Genomic DNA, 16,898 nt, shown 5'->3' on the forward strand with positions numbered 1-16,898 from the left:
TTTCATTCTCGTTGCATTCTATGAATTTCTTTATTCCCTTCTTAATGTCTTCTATAACCCAGTCTTTTTTGAGCAGGGTATTGTTCAGTTTCCAAGTATTTGATTTCTTTTCCCTGATTTTTCTGTTATTGATTTCCACTTTATGGCCTTGTGGTCTGAGAAGATGTTTTGTAATATTTCCATGTTTTGGATTCTGCAAAGGTTTGTTTTATGACCTAATATGTAGTCTATTCTAGAGAATGTTTCATGTGCGCTAGAAAAAAAAGTATACTTTGCAGCCGTTGGGTGGAGTGTTCTTTATACGTCAATGAGGTCAAGTTGGTTGATTGTAGCAATTAGGTCTTCCGTGTCTCTGTTGAGCTTCTTACTGGTAGACCTATCCTTCTCCAAAAGTGGCGTGTTGAAGTCTCCTACTATAATTGTGGAGGTGTCTATCTCACTTTTCAGTTCTTTTAAAGTTTGTTTTATGTATCTTGCAGCCCTGTCATTGGGTGCATGAATATTTAATATGGTTATATCTTCCTGGTCAGATTGGCCCTTTAATCATTATGTAGTGTCCTTCTTTATCCTTTGTGGTGGGTTAACTTTAAAGCCTATTTTGTCAGAAATTGATATTGTTACTCTTGCTCTTTTTTGCTTGTTGTTTGCTTGATATATTTTTTTCCATCCTTTGAGTTTTAGTTTGTGTCTCTAAGTCTAAGGTGTGTCTCTTGTAGGTAGCATAGAGACGGATTGTGTTTCTTTATGCAGTTTGAGACTCTCTGTCTCTTTATCAGTGCATTTAGTTCACTTACATTCAGTGTAATTATACATAAGTATGTTTTTAGTGCTGTCATTTTGATGCCTTTTTGTGTGTGTTGTTGACAATTTCATTTTTCCACTTACTTTTTTCTGCTGAGACTTTTTCTTTGTAAATTGTGTGTTCCTCATTTTCATAGTAGTTGACTTTATGTTTGCTGAACTGTTATGTTTTTCTTGGTTTTTATTTTGAGTTATGGAGTTGTTAGACCTCTTTGTGGTTACCTTAATATTTACCCCTATTTTTCTAAGTAAAAACCTAACTCGTATCGTCCTATATCACCTTGTTTTCCTCTCCATATGGCAGTTCTATGCCTCCTGTATTAAGTTCCTCTTTTTGATTACTGTGATCTTTTACATAATGACTTCAATGATTCCCTGTTTTGAGCACGTTTTTCTTTTTAAAATTAATCTTAATTTGTTTTTGTGATTTCCCTATTTGAGTTGATATCAGGATGTTCTGTTCTGTGACCTTGTGTTGTGTTGGTATCTGATCATATTGATTTTCTGACCAATTTCCTTTAGTATTTCTTGTAGCTTTGGTTTGTTTTTTTGCAAATTCTGTAAGCTGTGTTTATCGGTAAATGTTTTAATTTCACCTTCATATTTGAGAGAGAGTTTTGCTGGATATATGATCCTTGGCTGGCAGTGTTTCTCCTTCAGTGCTCTATGTATGTCATCCCATTGCCTTCTTGACTGCATGGTTTCTGCTGAGTAGTCTGAACTTATTCTTATTGATTCTCCTTTGTAGGAGACCTTTCTTTTATCCCTGGCTGCTTTTAAATTTTTCTCTTTATCTTTGGTTTGGCAAGTTTGATGATAATATGTCTTGGTGGTTTTCTTTTGGGATCAATCTTATATGGGGTTCGATGAGCATCTTGGATAGATATCCTTTCGTCTTTCATGATGTTAGGGAAGTTTTCTGCCAACAGACCTTCAACTATTCTCTCTGTATTTTCTGTTATGCCACCCTGTTCTCGAACTCCAACCGCATGAAGTTATTCTTCTTGATAGAGTCCCACATGATTCTTAGGGTCTCTTCATTTTTTTTAATTCTTTTATCTGATTTTTCTTTTTTTTAATATTGGTGTCAATTGCCTTGTCCTCCACTTCCCCCATTCTGCATTCCAATTGCTCGATTCTGTTCCTCTTACTTTCTATTGAGTTGTCTAATTCTGTCTTTTTACTGTTAATCTTTTGGATTTCTGAATGCTGTCTCTCTATGGATTCTTGCAGCTTATTAATTTTTCCACTATGTTCTTGAATAATCTTTTTGAGTTCTTCAACTGCTTTATCAGTGTGTTCCTTGGCTTTTTCTGTAGATTGGCATATTTCTTTTCTGAGGTCATCCCTGATGTCTTGAAGCATTCTGTATATTAGTTTGTTATATTCTGCATCTGGCAATTCCAGGATTGTCTCTTCATTTGGGAAAGATTTTGATTCTTTAATTTGGGGATTTATAGAAGCAGTCATGGTCTGCCTCTTTATGTGATTTGATATCAACTGCAGTCTCTGAGCCATTTATAAGATATTGTATTGATTTATTTTATATTTGCTCACTGAGTCTTGTCTTGTTTTGTTTTCTTTCAATATACGTGGATGGGCTACTAGATTGTGCTGTCTTGATTGTTGTAGCCCTTGAATCACGTATGTCCTATTACCAGCTGGTTTGGGCTCTTACCAGATACTTAAGCCTAAGAGTCCATTCACTATTCTTGAGTAGAATCTGATTTTGGGTCACCAAGTGTGTGGTGCAGACTGTCACCTCTCCACCTAGAGGAGTAGTGGTGATAGTTGTGTGCACCAGATTCTAGTAGCAGCAGGGGGTCACACTCCAGGGGGGCAGGATGTTGACAGGCTTCCCCCAAGTGCCAGTGAGGTAGTTGTGTCTCTATTCCCAAAGCACTTTGGTGTGTAGGCTCTGCAGCTGTACCTTAGGCACCCAATTCATGTACCCCTACTGATTTGTAGGTGTCACCATTCTCAGACCCCTATGGCAGGAGGCTAGGTGGTCTGGGTGGAGCTTCAGCCCTCAGTTCCCTGTTGAGAGTCAGTGAGGGCTCTGTTTAATACGCAGAAATATCAGGCCTGGGAAATTTGTCTTTCCAGTAATCTGCTAAAACAATTACAGTCAGATCCCTATCAGAAATTCCTTTACATTTTAATAGCCACCTTGTTCCCTGTAGGGATGAGAGCCCAATACCGTGGATCTCATATGCTTGGCTGGAGCTGGTTCTGTATTTTTAGTCCAATTTCGGAAAGTCAGGGAAGGATTTTTGGTCCCTGGGTTTTTTGTAGCTGCTTCTCTCAGGCCAGGAGAATGGGTTAGGAAAAGACAACAACAACAACAAAAAAAAAAAAACACACAGCACTTCACTCTCTGGCTCAGGAAATTCCAATGTTAATGAAGCCACCTGGGAAGAAGAGGGAAGGGATCAGATAGATAGGAGAGAGTAGTACCCCAGAATATAGACAAAGTTACTTATCTGGCTTGGAGATGACTGTTTTATCTGAGATTCCCGAGGGTTGTGTAGCCTGTGTGCATTGGCTGGGTCGAGATTGTCCCCAAGGGTCAGGCTCGCATCTCGTGCTTGTGCTGTCTCAGAAGCCATGGTCAGTTCCTCTTCTCTGAGTCCAAAGCCCAGTGCCAAGGTTTCCCGGCTGGGACGCCACACTCCAGGCTCCAAAACCAGTCGCTGACTCCTGGTGACTTCTCCTCCTGTCAGCCGTGTTGCTGCGCTGCCTGCGCGCACTGGCTGGGCTTCCCCTGAGGTCACTTCTGGGGGCTAGGGCTGCGACCTGTGTTTGTGCCATCTCAGGATGCCGTGCTCAGCTCCCTTGCGCCCAGTTCAAAGCCCGGCACCCAGGTTTTCTGACTGGGATGCTGGCTCCAGGCTTCGAAAACAGTCACTGCTTCCCCGTGGTTGTTCGTTTCAGTCTCTGTCACTCAGGTCAACTCTTTAGATCTGTGTTTGATGGTCAGGGTTCGTAGATTGTCATGTATGTGATTGATTCACTTGTTTTTCCGAGCCTTTGTTGCAAGAGGGATCCGAGGTAGCTTCTACCTAGTCATCCATCTTGGGCCCCCCTCAGGTTTCAGGCCATTTTTGATATCCACCTTGAAAATATCAACAATTTAAAAGGTATCATTTTTCTGAACATCTGAGATGAGACAGACTTCTTGAAGCGTGGAAATAGTTGGTCACATGGAAACATTTCTTGATCCAGATATGGTGTATGTACCATCTTACTCTCTGTGTTCACAGAGATGACATCAGGGCATGAAGATATTATCTTTTAGGACACAGGAGAAGCACCACAATCCAGAATTTGTGCTGAATGACTGTCTCATTATGCAGGTAACTCAGGACGTGTTTTTGTACATAGGAGTCTTCACTAGGCTTTAGATCATGCAAGAGCACATTGGTAGTGTGACTTGGAATGTCGTAGACTTTTGAAAATTCTTCTATGTGATTCCGATAGTCAGGTGTGTTAGAGATGCTTTTTGGTCAATAAAATATATGAGTTTTGACTCAATTCTGTAATTTTCCCTTGGATATTTTCATCCTATAAAGACCCAGAGTACATTTACTTTCTCTAACATTAGTGTTCTTAAAAACTAATTAAAGGGTAAGTATTTGGGGGCTATTTTAATGGGTAGAGATTTGTAAATATCATTGTAGGATGAACTGTAGTGTTCTGAAGCATTGCCTGTTAACACTTGAATTCTTAGAAAGTGATGCAAGAACATAAAGTGCTATTATGCAAGCAAGCTATCACTTTAATTTGTAGGAAAGATAGGCTGGGTAAGAAAAAAAAGTGTAATGAACCATTAGATTTAGCAAGGTGAGGGTGTTTTTTATAAAGAAGAAAAGACAGTTGGGTTGCTCACTTGAAAGAGATGTAGAGTTGGGGAATAGATTATTTAACCAATGGAGATATTATACTGTATAAATTTGTGGACAGAATAATGCAAAACAGAGAGGAAAACTAATGATGTAGAATGGAGGGGACAGTTACAGGAGCACTGTTTTGAGTGCAATAAAGACTATGGAACCTACTGCACATGCAGAAGGCTTGGCCATACTTAGAAACACAGACAATCCATATATTGTGAAGAGGAGGTCAGGCAGAATTATGAAGTCTGATATTGAAGTCAATGTCAATAGAGACTTAGAGAGTATCTGAATATCATCCCTAGGATCACTTTAAGAGATAAAAGAGCTGGTGAATATCAATAATATTTTGACATAATTTTTTTGAATTTGTGCAGTTTTCTTTGTTTTGAAATCTGCCTTCTCATCATTTCATTCTTTCACATACATCGCCAGCATAAATGTAACCTGTTTATAACGACAACGAAAATGTTCCCTTTCATATTTTTCCTATACTTATATAATCATATACAAACATTTATAAACTGATGCATTTGTATTTTTATTTTTGTTTTATGATAATATATTGTGGGTAGTTTTATGCTCATTTCTCTCTTACTCAACAGTACCTTGTAGGAATTTCTCTAATGGTACCAGCATAGTTCTAATTCATTCTTTCAAATGCATTATTCCATTTAATGGATTTTTTTTTTTAGATATATTCAACCATTTCTCTATTGAATGGAATTCACTTAAATTATTTTTCTTTCATGTTTGTTATTTAATGCCATTATAGATAATGCAGCAAAAATATACCATGAGTATATTCTAGGTACTGTTGCCTTACTTCCCATGAATAGGTTTTAAAGAGTGTAATTGTTGTGACGAAAAGTAAATGCATTTTTGTTTTCGATAGAGATGGCTAGATAAATACTATAAAATTAACATTTTTACTAACAATGGAAGAGAAGGCCCTTTTCTCTGTTTTTGCCAGTTATAGCTGTTAATATTTTTTTAAAGCTTTTTTGTCAATGTGATGGGTGTAGAGTGATATCTGTTATTTTATTTTACATTTCACTATTTATAGGTGAGTTTCAGCATCCTATCATATGTTTGTTGGCCATTTGGATGTGCTCTTCTTTTAATCACTTGTTTATATCCTTTGCCATTAGGTTGTTTCTCTTTTTCTGGTTAACTAGTTAGAATTATTTTAGACATATTTTCTATTAGGTGTTCGTCTTTTTGTGATTAACTAATTAGAATTACTTGTCTATTTTAGACATATTTTCCGCCAAGGTATTTTTGTCTATAGACTGTTTATTGTATATTTAAAAATCCTTTTAAAATTTTTGAAATATGTCTAATTGGGATTTCAGTTATTAGTTAGGAAGATTCTTCTATTCCTAGAATGTAGAAAATAATTTATTTTACTGACTTGAAAATAAATATAAATTGTACTTTATTTTAGCATTAAATCTTAACTGGATTTCTATTTTATTTTTGTTTATTGTGCTAGCTATAGATACAATTTTATTTTCTTCCAGATGGAAATTAGTATGACAGTCCCAATATTTAATAACCTCTACTTTTCCCTTGCATATTTGTAATTTGCCTCTCGATTAGTCTACGATCACTGAAGTCAGGGACCATGTTTTAATAAATCAGCCTTGCAGTCTTATCATCTGGGACAGTGATGGAGCCTGGTAAATCATTAAGCCTATTTGTTGAATGAATAAACAAGTTAACTGGAGATTTCAAAAAGTCACTACTCATCATATATTTACAGGTAAATTTGTTCTGAACTCTGAAATAAGGATACACAGAAGAACATATGGAACAAAGGAACAATGTGACTGAATTTGTCCTCTTGGGCCTCACTCAGAATCTCCAGAGTCAGAAAATATTTTTTGTTTTGTTCTTGTTCATCTACATTGTGACAATGGTGGGCAACCTCCTCATTGTTGTGACTGTGGTGGTCAGCCCACTACTAGATGCCCCTATGTACTTCTTTCTTGGCTACTTATCATTTATGGATGCTGTTTATTCTACTACAGTTACCCCAAACATGATTATAGACTTACTCTATGGGAAGAAAACATTTTCTTTCCAAGCTTGCATGACTCAGCTTTTTATAGGACACTTATTTGGTGGTGCTGAGGTTTTACTTCTGGTGGTCATGGCTTGTGACCGCTACATGGCTATCTGTAAACCCCTGCATTATATGATGATCATGAGCCAACGGGTATGTGCTCTGCTGCTGTTGGTGGCCTGCATTGGAGGTTTTGTGCATGCTGTAGTTCAGCTTCTCTTTATTTACAACCTTCCCTTCTGTGGCCCCAATGTCATAGACCACTTCATCTGTGACATGTACCCCTTATTAAAACTTGCCTGCACTGACACTTATATCATTGGTCTCACTGTGGTTGCCAATGATGGGGCAATATGTGTGGTCATTTTTACGGTGTTACTCATCTTCTATGGAGTCATTCTACATTCCCTGAAGAATCTTAGTCAGGAAGGGAGGCGCAAAGCCTTATCCACCTGTGGCTCCCACATCACTGTGGTGGCCCTCTTCTTTATCCCTTGTATTTTTATGTATGTGAGACCTCCCTCCACCTTACCAATAGATAAAATTTTGACTGTATTTTGCACTGTCATCTCTCCTATGTTGAACCTCTTAATCTATACTCTGAGAAATGCAGAGATGAAAAACGCCATGAAGAAGATCTGGACCAGAAAACGCAAATGACCTGGAAGATAAATGCATCATCTACTTTCAATTAAAAACTCCTCCTTCAGAAATGCCCTGTGTAATTATAAGTGTGGAAAAACTTTCTTCCCATTTAGTAACTTATAAATGATTAAAAATATTTATTATGTGTATACTTCCAATGACTAGTTTTGTTCAAAATATATTTTTAAGATTTTCATTTCTTGACAAATACATGTCATTTTGGGGGGGCGTAAAACGGTTCCATTGAGGCTATAGATTTATACTCTATGTGATGAGTTATACTACAGTTAATACCAGAAATTTATTTTAGTTGATGGAAAATTTTCTGATGTCTCTTTCTTAAGTACATTTAAACCTTTTTCAGAATTAATAGGTCTCATTTCACAATAATAAAATAAGATGTAAAAACATGATTCAACCCTCCCGTCATGGATTTAATTGTGTCCTAGAAAAATGTGTGTCAACTTGGCTATGCTGTGATTCCCAGTATTGTGCGATTGTCCACCATTTTGTCATCTGATATAATTTTCCTATGTGTTATAAATCCTACCTCTATTAGTAAGGCAGAAATAGAGGCAGTTATAATAATGAGGCAGGATTCAGTTTAAAATTTTAGCCTGTTTCTCGAATGAACCTCTTTTGAGATATAAAAGAGAGAAGCCAGTAGAGAGACAAAGGGACCTCATAATACCAAGAAAATAGTGCCAGGAGCAGAACAAGTCCTTTGGACCCTGTACTGAGAGGCTCGTAGACCAGGGCAAGGTTGATAACAAGGGTCTTCCTACAGAGCCGACAGAGAGAGAAAGCATTCCCCTTGACCTGGCACCCTGAATTTGGACTTCTAGCCTACTAGACTGCGAGAGCCATCCACTTGTGGTATTTATGTTATAGCAGCACTAGAATACCAAGACACTTCCCTGCACAGAGACAGTCCATATTAACATTTGAACTATATATTTTTATTTTTGTATCAGTAAGGTTTTTTAAATATTTAGTTTCGCTTATTTTGCTTAGTACGTTGAGGTTCAAGAGGAAGGCGGCTTCAGAGTTCTAACATTAATCATTGAGTTACATTTGGGTCAATTTTGACTTATGGCCACCCCATGTGTTATATAGTAGAACTGCACTCCTTTGAGTTTTCATGGCTCTGAACTTTCAGACAGAGATCTCCAGAACTTTTTCCTGAGGCACCTCTGATTGTGCTTGAACTGATTTTTGTTACTAGGTGAGCACGTAGCCATTTACCACCCTAGAAACCTACTATTTTTCATAATAATCATAAGAAGGTTAAATATACAAAAAGAATCAAAATGAACAAGGCAAATAGGCAGATAAATGACTAAATCTTACTTTTTTTCCCAATTGGGAAATCATCTTATTCCCTTAAGTGGAGCAGCTTTGTTTCACATTATATTTTTCTAAAGATGATCCATTCATTGTCCCTGAAAGTTTGAAGTATCCGATGATAGCTTTATTATTTTTAATATCCCCACCTCCTTCTTGTTTATAGTGTCTCATGACTTTCTAATGGGGACAAAGGCCCTTCCCTTTCATACATAAAAGTAGAAAAAGTCCATAATCAATGAGCTTCAAATATAAAATACAGAAATTGACACTGGATTATTTTACATGATTTCAATGTCAGGAAAAATGTTGACAATTCCTACTGTCTCCATTCTCACCTCCCTTACTACGGGAATGCAGATTATTAGGTAATACAGAGATCAGAATATATTGTTCTGTTTGACAGAGGTCTCAATCATAAAATCTTTGTGAACATTTCTCTCTCTGAATCAGGTTTAAAATAAAATATTACCTACCCCTAATATTGTAGGAACATATGATCAAAGACACCTATGGTTCCTGCCTTCTGTATTAGTTTGGTTTCATGAGGGGTTAAGGGCACGGAAGACAGGGCTTTTTTCACTGGTAAAACACACAGTGTATGTGACTTTGTAACCTTATATTTATTCCTAATATCATTACATGGATATTTCTTATATCATCTCAAACTCTTCCTTAAAAAAATAAATAAATAAATTCCTAAGCATACCATTATTCACCAAATAATATTGAGATTTGGTTGAACTGGAGTTAGCATAACTAAGTTCTCCACTTTTGGAAATTTAGTTAATTTTCAAATTTGCATAGCTATATGGAGTGATGTATAAAAATCTTGGTCTGTTGTCTATGTTTATAGTGTATAAGTCAGCTGAAGGCAGGGTTATTCCTTAGTTGTCTTTGTGCTTTCTTTTTCTTTCACAGTGTCTGGGATATAGAGTTCCTTCCATAACCTTTGTAAATTATTTGTGTTCATTCAGTCTTTTCACCATTTCTTTCATTTCTTCTATTTTTTTTTTTTAACTCTCTACCACTAACACACTATGTCAGTTATCAAAGATTTTTAATGTGTATTTGTATTATCTGGTGGGATAATCTCCTCTATTACTCACCTATTTAAAACATTTTTATGCAATTCCCAAATATTAATTATTCCTGATAAATCTTAAAGTCATTTTATAAGGCTCAGAAATTCCTAATGTCTTGAAATACTTCTATTGTAAAAAAGGGTATATCACAATAATCTGGATTTCTCATTCTGAATAAGAAGCATATTGTGCAGACTTGCTTTAAAAATCTCAATAAAATTTGTAGTTAGTTCCACAGAGTGTACATACAACTTGCCTTTCTGTTTCTGATTTACAGAGGGAATTCTCTTATTTACATTTGATTCACATTTTCAGTGAGTTGATCTGAAAGGATTCAGTGTCTTTTGCTGCATGAGTTACTGCACAATCCTCAAAGTCAAAGACACAAGTCTGTACCAAACACACATAGACTTGTATCTGTCTACACATGTGTCTAAGGTCACACATGGGTCTATACATAAACACGCAAGTCTGTATCTGACCACACAGGGGTCTATATCTGATCACACATGAGTCATATGTGAACACATAATGGTCTAAGTCTGACAGACCATAAGTCTGTGTCTAGCCACAGGCAGATCTGTATCCAACCATTCAGATATCTGTATCTACCATACTCAGGTCTGTGTCCACCACAAACGATGCTCTATCTGCTTACATGTGATTAAATCTTTTTAAATTTTACTGTGCTTTAGCTGAAAGTTGATGGCATGAATTAGTTTCTCACTCAAATTTTATACATAAATTGTTTTGTGTCCTTGGCTGTAATTCCCACAAAGTGTCAACCCTCTCCCTCTTTCCCGTTACACCCCTGGTACCCTTTGTCCATTCCTACACTTTTCTTGTCCTTTTCTGCCTTCTTATTTTTGCTTTTGGGCTGGGTGGGGGTTACCCATTTAGTCTCCTGCAGTTGACTGAACTAAGAAGCATGTTCCTCACATGTGTTACTGTTTGTTTTATAGGTGTGTCTAAAACTTTGGCTGAAACATGGACTTCAGGGTTGGCTTCAGTTCTGAGTTAGCAGGGTGTCTAGGGACCATAGTCTTGGGGGTTCCTCAAGTCTCTGTCAGACCAGTAAGTCTGGTCCTTTTTGTGAATTTGAATTTTTCTCTACGTTTTTCTCCCGCTCTGTCTGGGACCCTCTATTGTGATCCTTGTCAGAGCAGGCAGTAGCGGTAACCAAGCACCAGCTAATTATTCTGGGATCAGGCTGGATGAGGCTGTGGTTCATTAGTTTTTTGGACTAATATTGTCCTTAAGTCTTTGGTTTTCTTCATTCTCCTTTGCTCCACACAGGATGGGATCAGCAAATGTATCTTAGAGGGCGCTCACAAGCTTTTAAGACCCCAGGTGCCACTACTCAGCAAAGTAGGATTTAAAACCTTTTGTTTATGAGCTATGTTAAAGACCATGGCCCCCAGCTCTCAACACCAGTAACTCTGTTCCTCGAGGTGTTTAGTTTTGTCTAGGAAGCTTCTAAGACTTTGCCTTAGTCAAGATATACCAACTTCCCTTATATTGTGTGTTGTCTTCCCCATTACCAAGGTTAACACTTGTCTACTGTCTAGTTAGTGGTTCTCCCAACACATCCCTCTTCTCCCTTGTAATCATCAGATTGTTTTTTTTGTGTATGTATAAACATTTTCTTGGGTGGTCTCATACAATATTCATCCTTTTTCGATTGACTGATTTCACTAAGCATAATGTGCTCCAGATTCATACATGTTTTGAGATGTTTTGAGCATTTATCATTGTTCTTTATTATTATGTAGAATTCCAATATGTGTATGTACCATAATTTGTTTATCCATTCATCTGCTGATGGGCACATAGGTTGCTTCCATTTTTTTCTGTTATGAATAATGCTGCAATGAACATAAGTGTGCATATGTCTATTCTTGTGACAGTTCTTATTTCTCTAGGATATAGTCCTCGGAATGGGCTTACTGGATTGTATGGTATTTTATTTCTAGAATTTCAAGGAGGCACCATATTTTACATTTTACATTTCCCCCCAGTAATGCATAAGAGATCCAATCTCCTCACAACCTCTCCAACTTTTGTTATTTTTTGTTTTTGTTTTTATTAGTTCTAGTAATGTCAGGGTGACATGATTTCTCATTGTAGTTTTCATTTGCATTTCTCTAATGGCTAATGAATGATGAAGAAGAATTGAACAGACAATTTCAAAGGCCAGCTTGAGAAGACAAAGTAAAGTATTATGAAATGTACAAAGACCTAGAGATAGAAAAACAAAAGGGAAGAACAGGCTCATCATTTTTCAAGCTGAAAGAACTAAAGAAAAATACAAGACTTCAGTTGCAATATTTAAGAATTCTGTGGAGAAAAATGTTAAATGATTCAGGAAGCATCAAAAGAAATGGAAGCAATATACAGTCACCGTATCAAAAAGAATTTGTCGACATTCAACCATTTCAGGAGGTAGCATATGATCGGGAATCAATGGTACTAAAGGAAGAGATCCAAGTTGCATTGAAGGCATTGGTTAAAAACAAGGCTCCAGGAATTGATAGAATGCCAGTTGACATGTTTCAACAAATTGATACACTGCTGCAAGTGCTCACTTGTTTATGCCAAGAAATTTGGAAGACAGCTATCTAGCCAATCAACTAGAAGATATCCATATTTGTGCTCATTTAAAAGAAAGGTGATCCAACACAATGCAGAAATTATCAAAGAATATCATTAATATCACCCAGAAGTAAAATTTTGCTGAAGATTATTCAAAAGCAGTTACTGCAGTCCATTGACAGGGAACTTCCAGAAATTCAAGCAGGATTCTGAAGATGAGGAACAAAGGATATCATTGCTGATGACAGATGAATGTTGGTTGAAGGTAGAGAATACCAGAAAGATGTTTACTGTGTTTATTGTCTATGCCAAAGTGTCCATACAAATTATGGGTAACATTAAGGAGAATGGGAATTTCAGAATGCTTAATTGTGCTCAGGTGGAATATATATAGAGAGAGCAAGAGGCAGCCTTCTGGATATATCAGATATATCATAACCCCAATTTTTTTTTCCCCTGTTTGTGTGTTCTCTTGTTACTCCTTTGGTGAAGTCTTTTGATGAGCATATTTGTTTAATTTTTAGAAGATCCCAGTTATCTAACTCATTTTATGGTGTGTGAGCATTGTTAGTTACTGTTTGCTTTGTATTTATGCCATATAATAGGGTCCCTAGCATTCCCCTATTTTTTTCTTCCATCATCTTTATCATTTAACTTTTTATATTTATGTCTGTGATCCATTTTGAGTTAATTTTTGTGTATGGTGTGCAGTATGGGTCCCGTTTCATTTTTTTTTTTTTTACAAATGGACGTCCAGATTTGCCAGCACTATATTTTGAAAAGACTTTTTCTCATTTAATGGAAAGATCAGCCAACAATTGGTGGATTGATTTACTTCTGCTTTCTTGATTGTGTTCCAATGGTCTATGTGTTTGTCATTTTACCAGTACAAGGCTGTTTCACTACCATGGCCGTAGAGTAACTTCTGATATCAGGTAGTGTGAGGTCTTCCTACTTTGTTCTTTTTCTTCAATAATGCCTTTTTATCCAGGCCTCTTTCTTTTCCATTTAAAACGATTTGTTTATCCATCTTGTTAAAGAATGCTGTTGGTATTTGGGTTTGGATTGCATTATATCTGTAGATCTCTTTGGTAAAATTGACATTTTCCAATGTTGACTCCTCCTATTCATCAGCATGGTATGTTTTTTCCATTTATGTAGGTCTCTTTTGGCTTCTTGCTACAGTGTTTTGTATTTTTCTTTGTATAGGACTTCATCCCTGGTTAGATTTATTCCTAAGTATTTTATCTTTTTAGGGGCTATTATAAATGGTATTATTTTCCTGATTTCCTTTACAAAGCTCTTTTTTTTGGTGTATACAAATCCAAATGATTTTTGTATGTTGATCTTGTATCCTGCTTCTCTACTGAAACTTTGTATTAGTTCCAATAATTTGTGTGTGTGTGTGTGTGTGTGTGTGTGTATGTGGAATATTTGGGGTTTTCTATGTGTAGGATCATATCATCTGTAAATAGGGATAGTTTTATTTCTCCCTTTCCAATTTGAGTGCCCTTATTTCTTTTTATTACCTTGTTGCCCGAGGCTACTTCCAGGAATATGTTAAATAAGAGTACCAATAAAGCAGATCATTGTCTGGATCCCATTCTCAGGGTGAATGCTTTCAGTCTCTCTCCATTGAGAATGACATTGGTTGTTGGTTTTGTGCATTTTTGTTGTTAGGTGCCATCTAGTTGGCTTAAATTCATAGGGATCCTATGTACAATAGAAAGAAACATTGCCCGATCCTGCATGGTCCTCATAATCATTGTTATGCTTAAGCCCATAGTTACAGCCACTGTGTCAATCCATCCCATTGAGGGTCTTCTTCTTTTTCACTGACCCTCTACTTTACCAAGCATGACGTCCTCCAGGGAGCAATCCTTCCCAATAATATGTTTAAATTATGTGAGATGTAATCTCACCATCTTTGCTTCTAAGAGCATTCTGGTTGTACTCTTTCCAAGACAGATTTGTTCGTTCTTCTGGCAGTCCACAGTATATTAAACGTTCTTTGCCAACACCAACTTCAAAAGTGTCAGTTCTTGCTTGGACTTCCTTATTCATTGCCCAGCTTTCTCATGCATATAAGGAGATTGAAAACACCATGATTTGGGTCAGGCATTCCTTAGTCTTCAAGGTGACATCTTTGCTTTTCAACACATTGAAGAGGTCTTTTGCACCAGATTTGCCCAATGCAATTTTTTTTTTTTTTTTCCCATTTCTTGACTGCTGCTTCCATGGATGTTAATTGTGGATCCAAGTAAAATGAATTCCTGACAACTTCAATCTTTTCTCCATTTATCATGACATTGCTCAATGGTCCAGTTGTGAGGATTTTTGTTTTCTTTATGTTGAGGCTCAATGCATACTGAAGGCTGTGGTCTTTGATCTTCATTAGTAAGTACTGCAATTCCTTTTCACTTTCAGCCAGCAAGGTTGTGTCATCTACATAATGCAGATTCTTAATGAGTCTTCCTCCAATCCTGATGCCCTGTTCGTCTTCATATAGTCCAGCTTCTTGGATTATTTGCCTGGCATACAGATTGAATAGGTATTGTGAAAGAATACAACCCTGACGCACAGCTTTCCTGACTTTAAACCAAACCGTATCCCCTTGTTCTGTCCGAACAACTGCCTCTTGATCCAAGTAAAGGTTCCTCATGAGCACAATTAAGTGTTCTGAAATTCCCATTCTTCGCAATGTTATCCATTATTTGTTATGATCCACACAGTCAAATGCTTTTGCATAGTCAATAAAACACTGGCAAACATCTTCCTGGTATTCTCCTCTGCTTTCAGCCAGGATCCATCTGACATCAGTAATGATATCTCTATCTGGTTCCACGTCCTCTTCTGAAACCGGCCTGAATTTCTGGCAGTTCTCTGTCGATATACTGCTGCAGCTGTTTTTGAATGATCTTCAGCAAAATTTTGCTTGCTTGTGATATTAATGATATTGTTCTGAAATTTCCACATTCAGTTGGGTCACCTTTCTTGGGAATAGGCATAAATATGGATCTCTTCCAGTCAGTTGGCCAGGAAGCTGTCTTCCATATTTCTTGGCATAGACGAGTGAGCACTTCCAGCACATTGCGTTGGGTAAATCTGCTGCAAAGGACCTCTTTAGAGTGTTGAAGAGCAAAGATGTCACCTCTAAGACTAAGGTGTGCTTGACCCAAGCCATGGTATTTTCAATTGCATCATATGCATGTGAAAGCTGGACAGTGAATAAGGAAGACCGAAGAAGAATTGACACCTTTGAATTGTGGTGTTCATGAAGAATATTGAATATACCATGGACTGCCAAAAGAATGAACAAATCTGTGTTAGAAGAAGTACAGCCAGAATGTTCCTTGGAGGCAAGGATGGTGATACTGCCTCTTAAATACTTTGGACATGTTGTGAGGAGGGATCAGTCCCTGGAGACGGACATCATGCTTGACAGAGTACAGGGTAAGCGGAAAAGAGGAAGACCTTCAATGAGGTGGACTGACACAGTGGCTGCAACAATGAGCTCAAGCATAACGAGTGTAAGGATGGCTCAGGGCCAGGCGGCATTTTGTTCTGTTGTGCCTAGGGTCGCTATGAGCCAGGACCAAATGGACGGCACCTAACAACAACAACAACATTTCTAGAAATTTGTCCATTTCTCCTAGGTTCTCAAATTTGTCGGACCAAAATTTTTCTTAGGATTTTTTTACCCATAAACCCATTGCCGTCAAGTCAATTCCAACTCATAGTGACCCTGTAGGACTGACTAGAACTGTCTCATAGAGTTTCTGAGGAGTGCCTGGTAGATTTGAACTGCCGACCTTTTGGTTAGCAGACGTAGTACTTAACCAGTACACCACTAGGGTTTCCAGAGTATTTTGTTAGGATCCTTCTTATTTCGATTAGGTCTGTTGTGTTTTCCTCCATCTCACCTTATTGGATTATTTGTTTCCTCTCCTCTTTTTTTTTATTTTTTTTTGTTTAATTTTATTAACTTTTCTTGAGCTTCAAGTGAACGTTTACAAATCAAGTCAGACTGTCACATATAAGTTTATATACACCTTACTCTGTACTCCCACTTGCTCTCCCCCTAATGAGTCAGCCCTTCCAGTCTCTCCTTTCGTGACAATTTTGCCAGCTTCCAACTCTCTCTTTCTTCCCATCCCCCCTCCAGACAGGAGATGCCAACACAGTCTCAAGTGTCCACCTGATATAATTAGCTCGCTCTTCATCAGCATCTCTCTCCTACCCACTGTCCAGTCCCTTTCATGTCTGATGAGTTGTCTTCGGGAATGGTTCCTCTCCTGGGCCAACAGAAGGTTTGGGGACCATGGTTTAAGGGGACTTCTAACTCAATTGGCAAAATAATTCTATTATGAAAACATTCTGCATCCCACTTTGAAATGTGGCATCTGGGGTCTTAAATGCTAACAAGCGGCCATCTAACATGCATCAATTCGTCTCAACCCACCTGGATCA

At 37.5% G+C, this 16,898-nt stretch overlaps 1 protein-coding gene across 1 annotated transcript; it reads left to right on the plus strand.

Moving 5' to 3' along the window:
* Positions 1–6,428: 6,428 nt before the first annotated feature.
* Positions 6,429–7,422, plus strand: LOC100654001 (olfactory receptor 4A15-like). The gene has a single exon (XM_003423417.3). The coding sequence runs from the start codon at positions 6,505–6,507 to the stop codon at positions 7,420–7,422; it is 918 nt and encodes a 305-aa protein (XP_003423465.2). The 5' UTR covers positions 6,429–6,504.
* Positions 7,423–16,898: the final 9,476 nt, after the last annotated feature.

Source organism: Loxodonta africana, chromosome 7 (assembly GCF_030014295.1).
Source record: "Loxodonta africana isolate mLoxAfr1 chromosome 7, mLoxAfr1.hap2, whole genome shotgun sequence".
Taxonomy (NCBI): domain Eukaryota; kingdom Metazoa; phylum Chordata; class Mammalia; order Proboscidea; family Elephantidae; genus Loxodonta; species Loxodonta africana.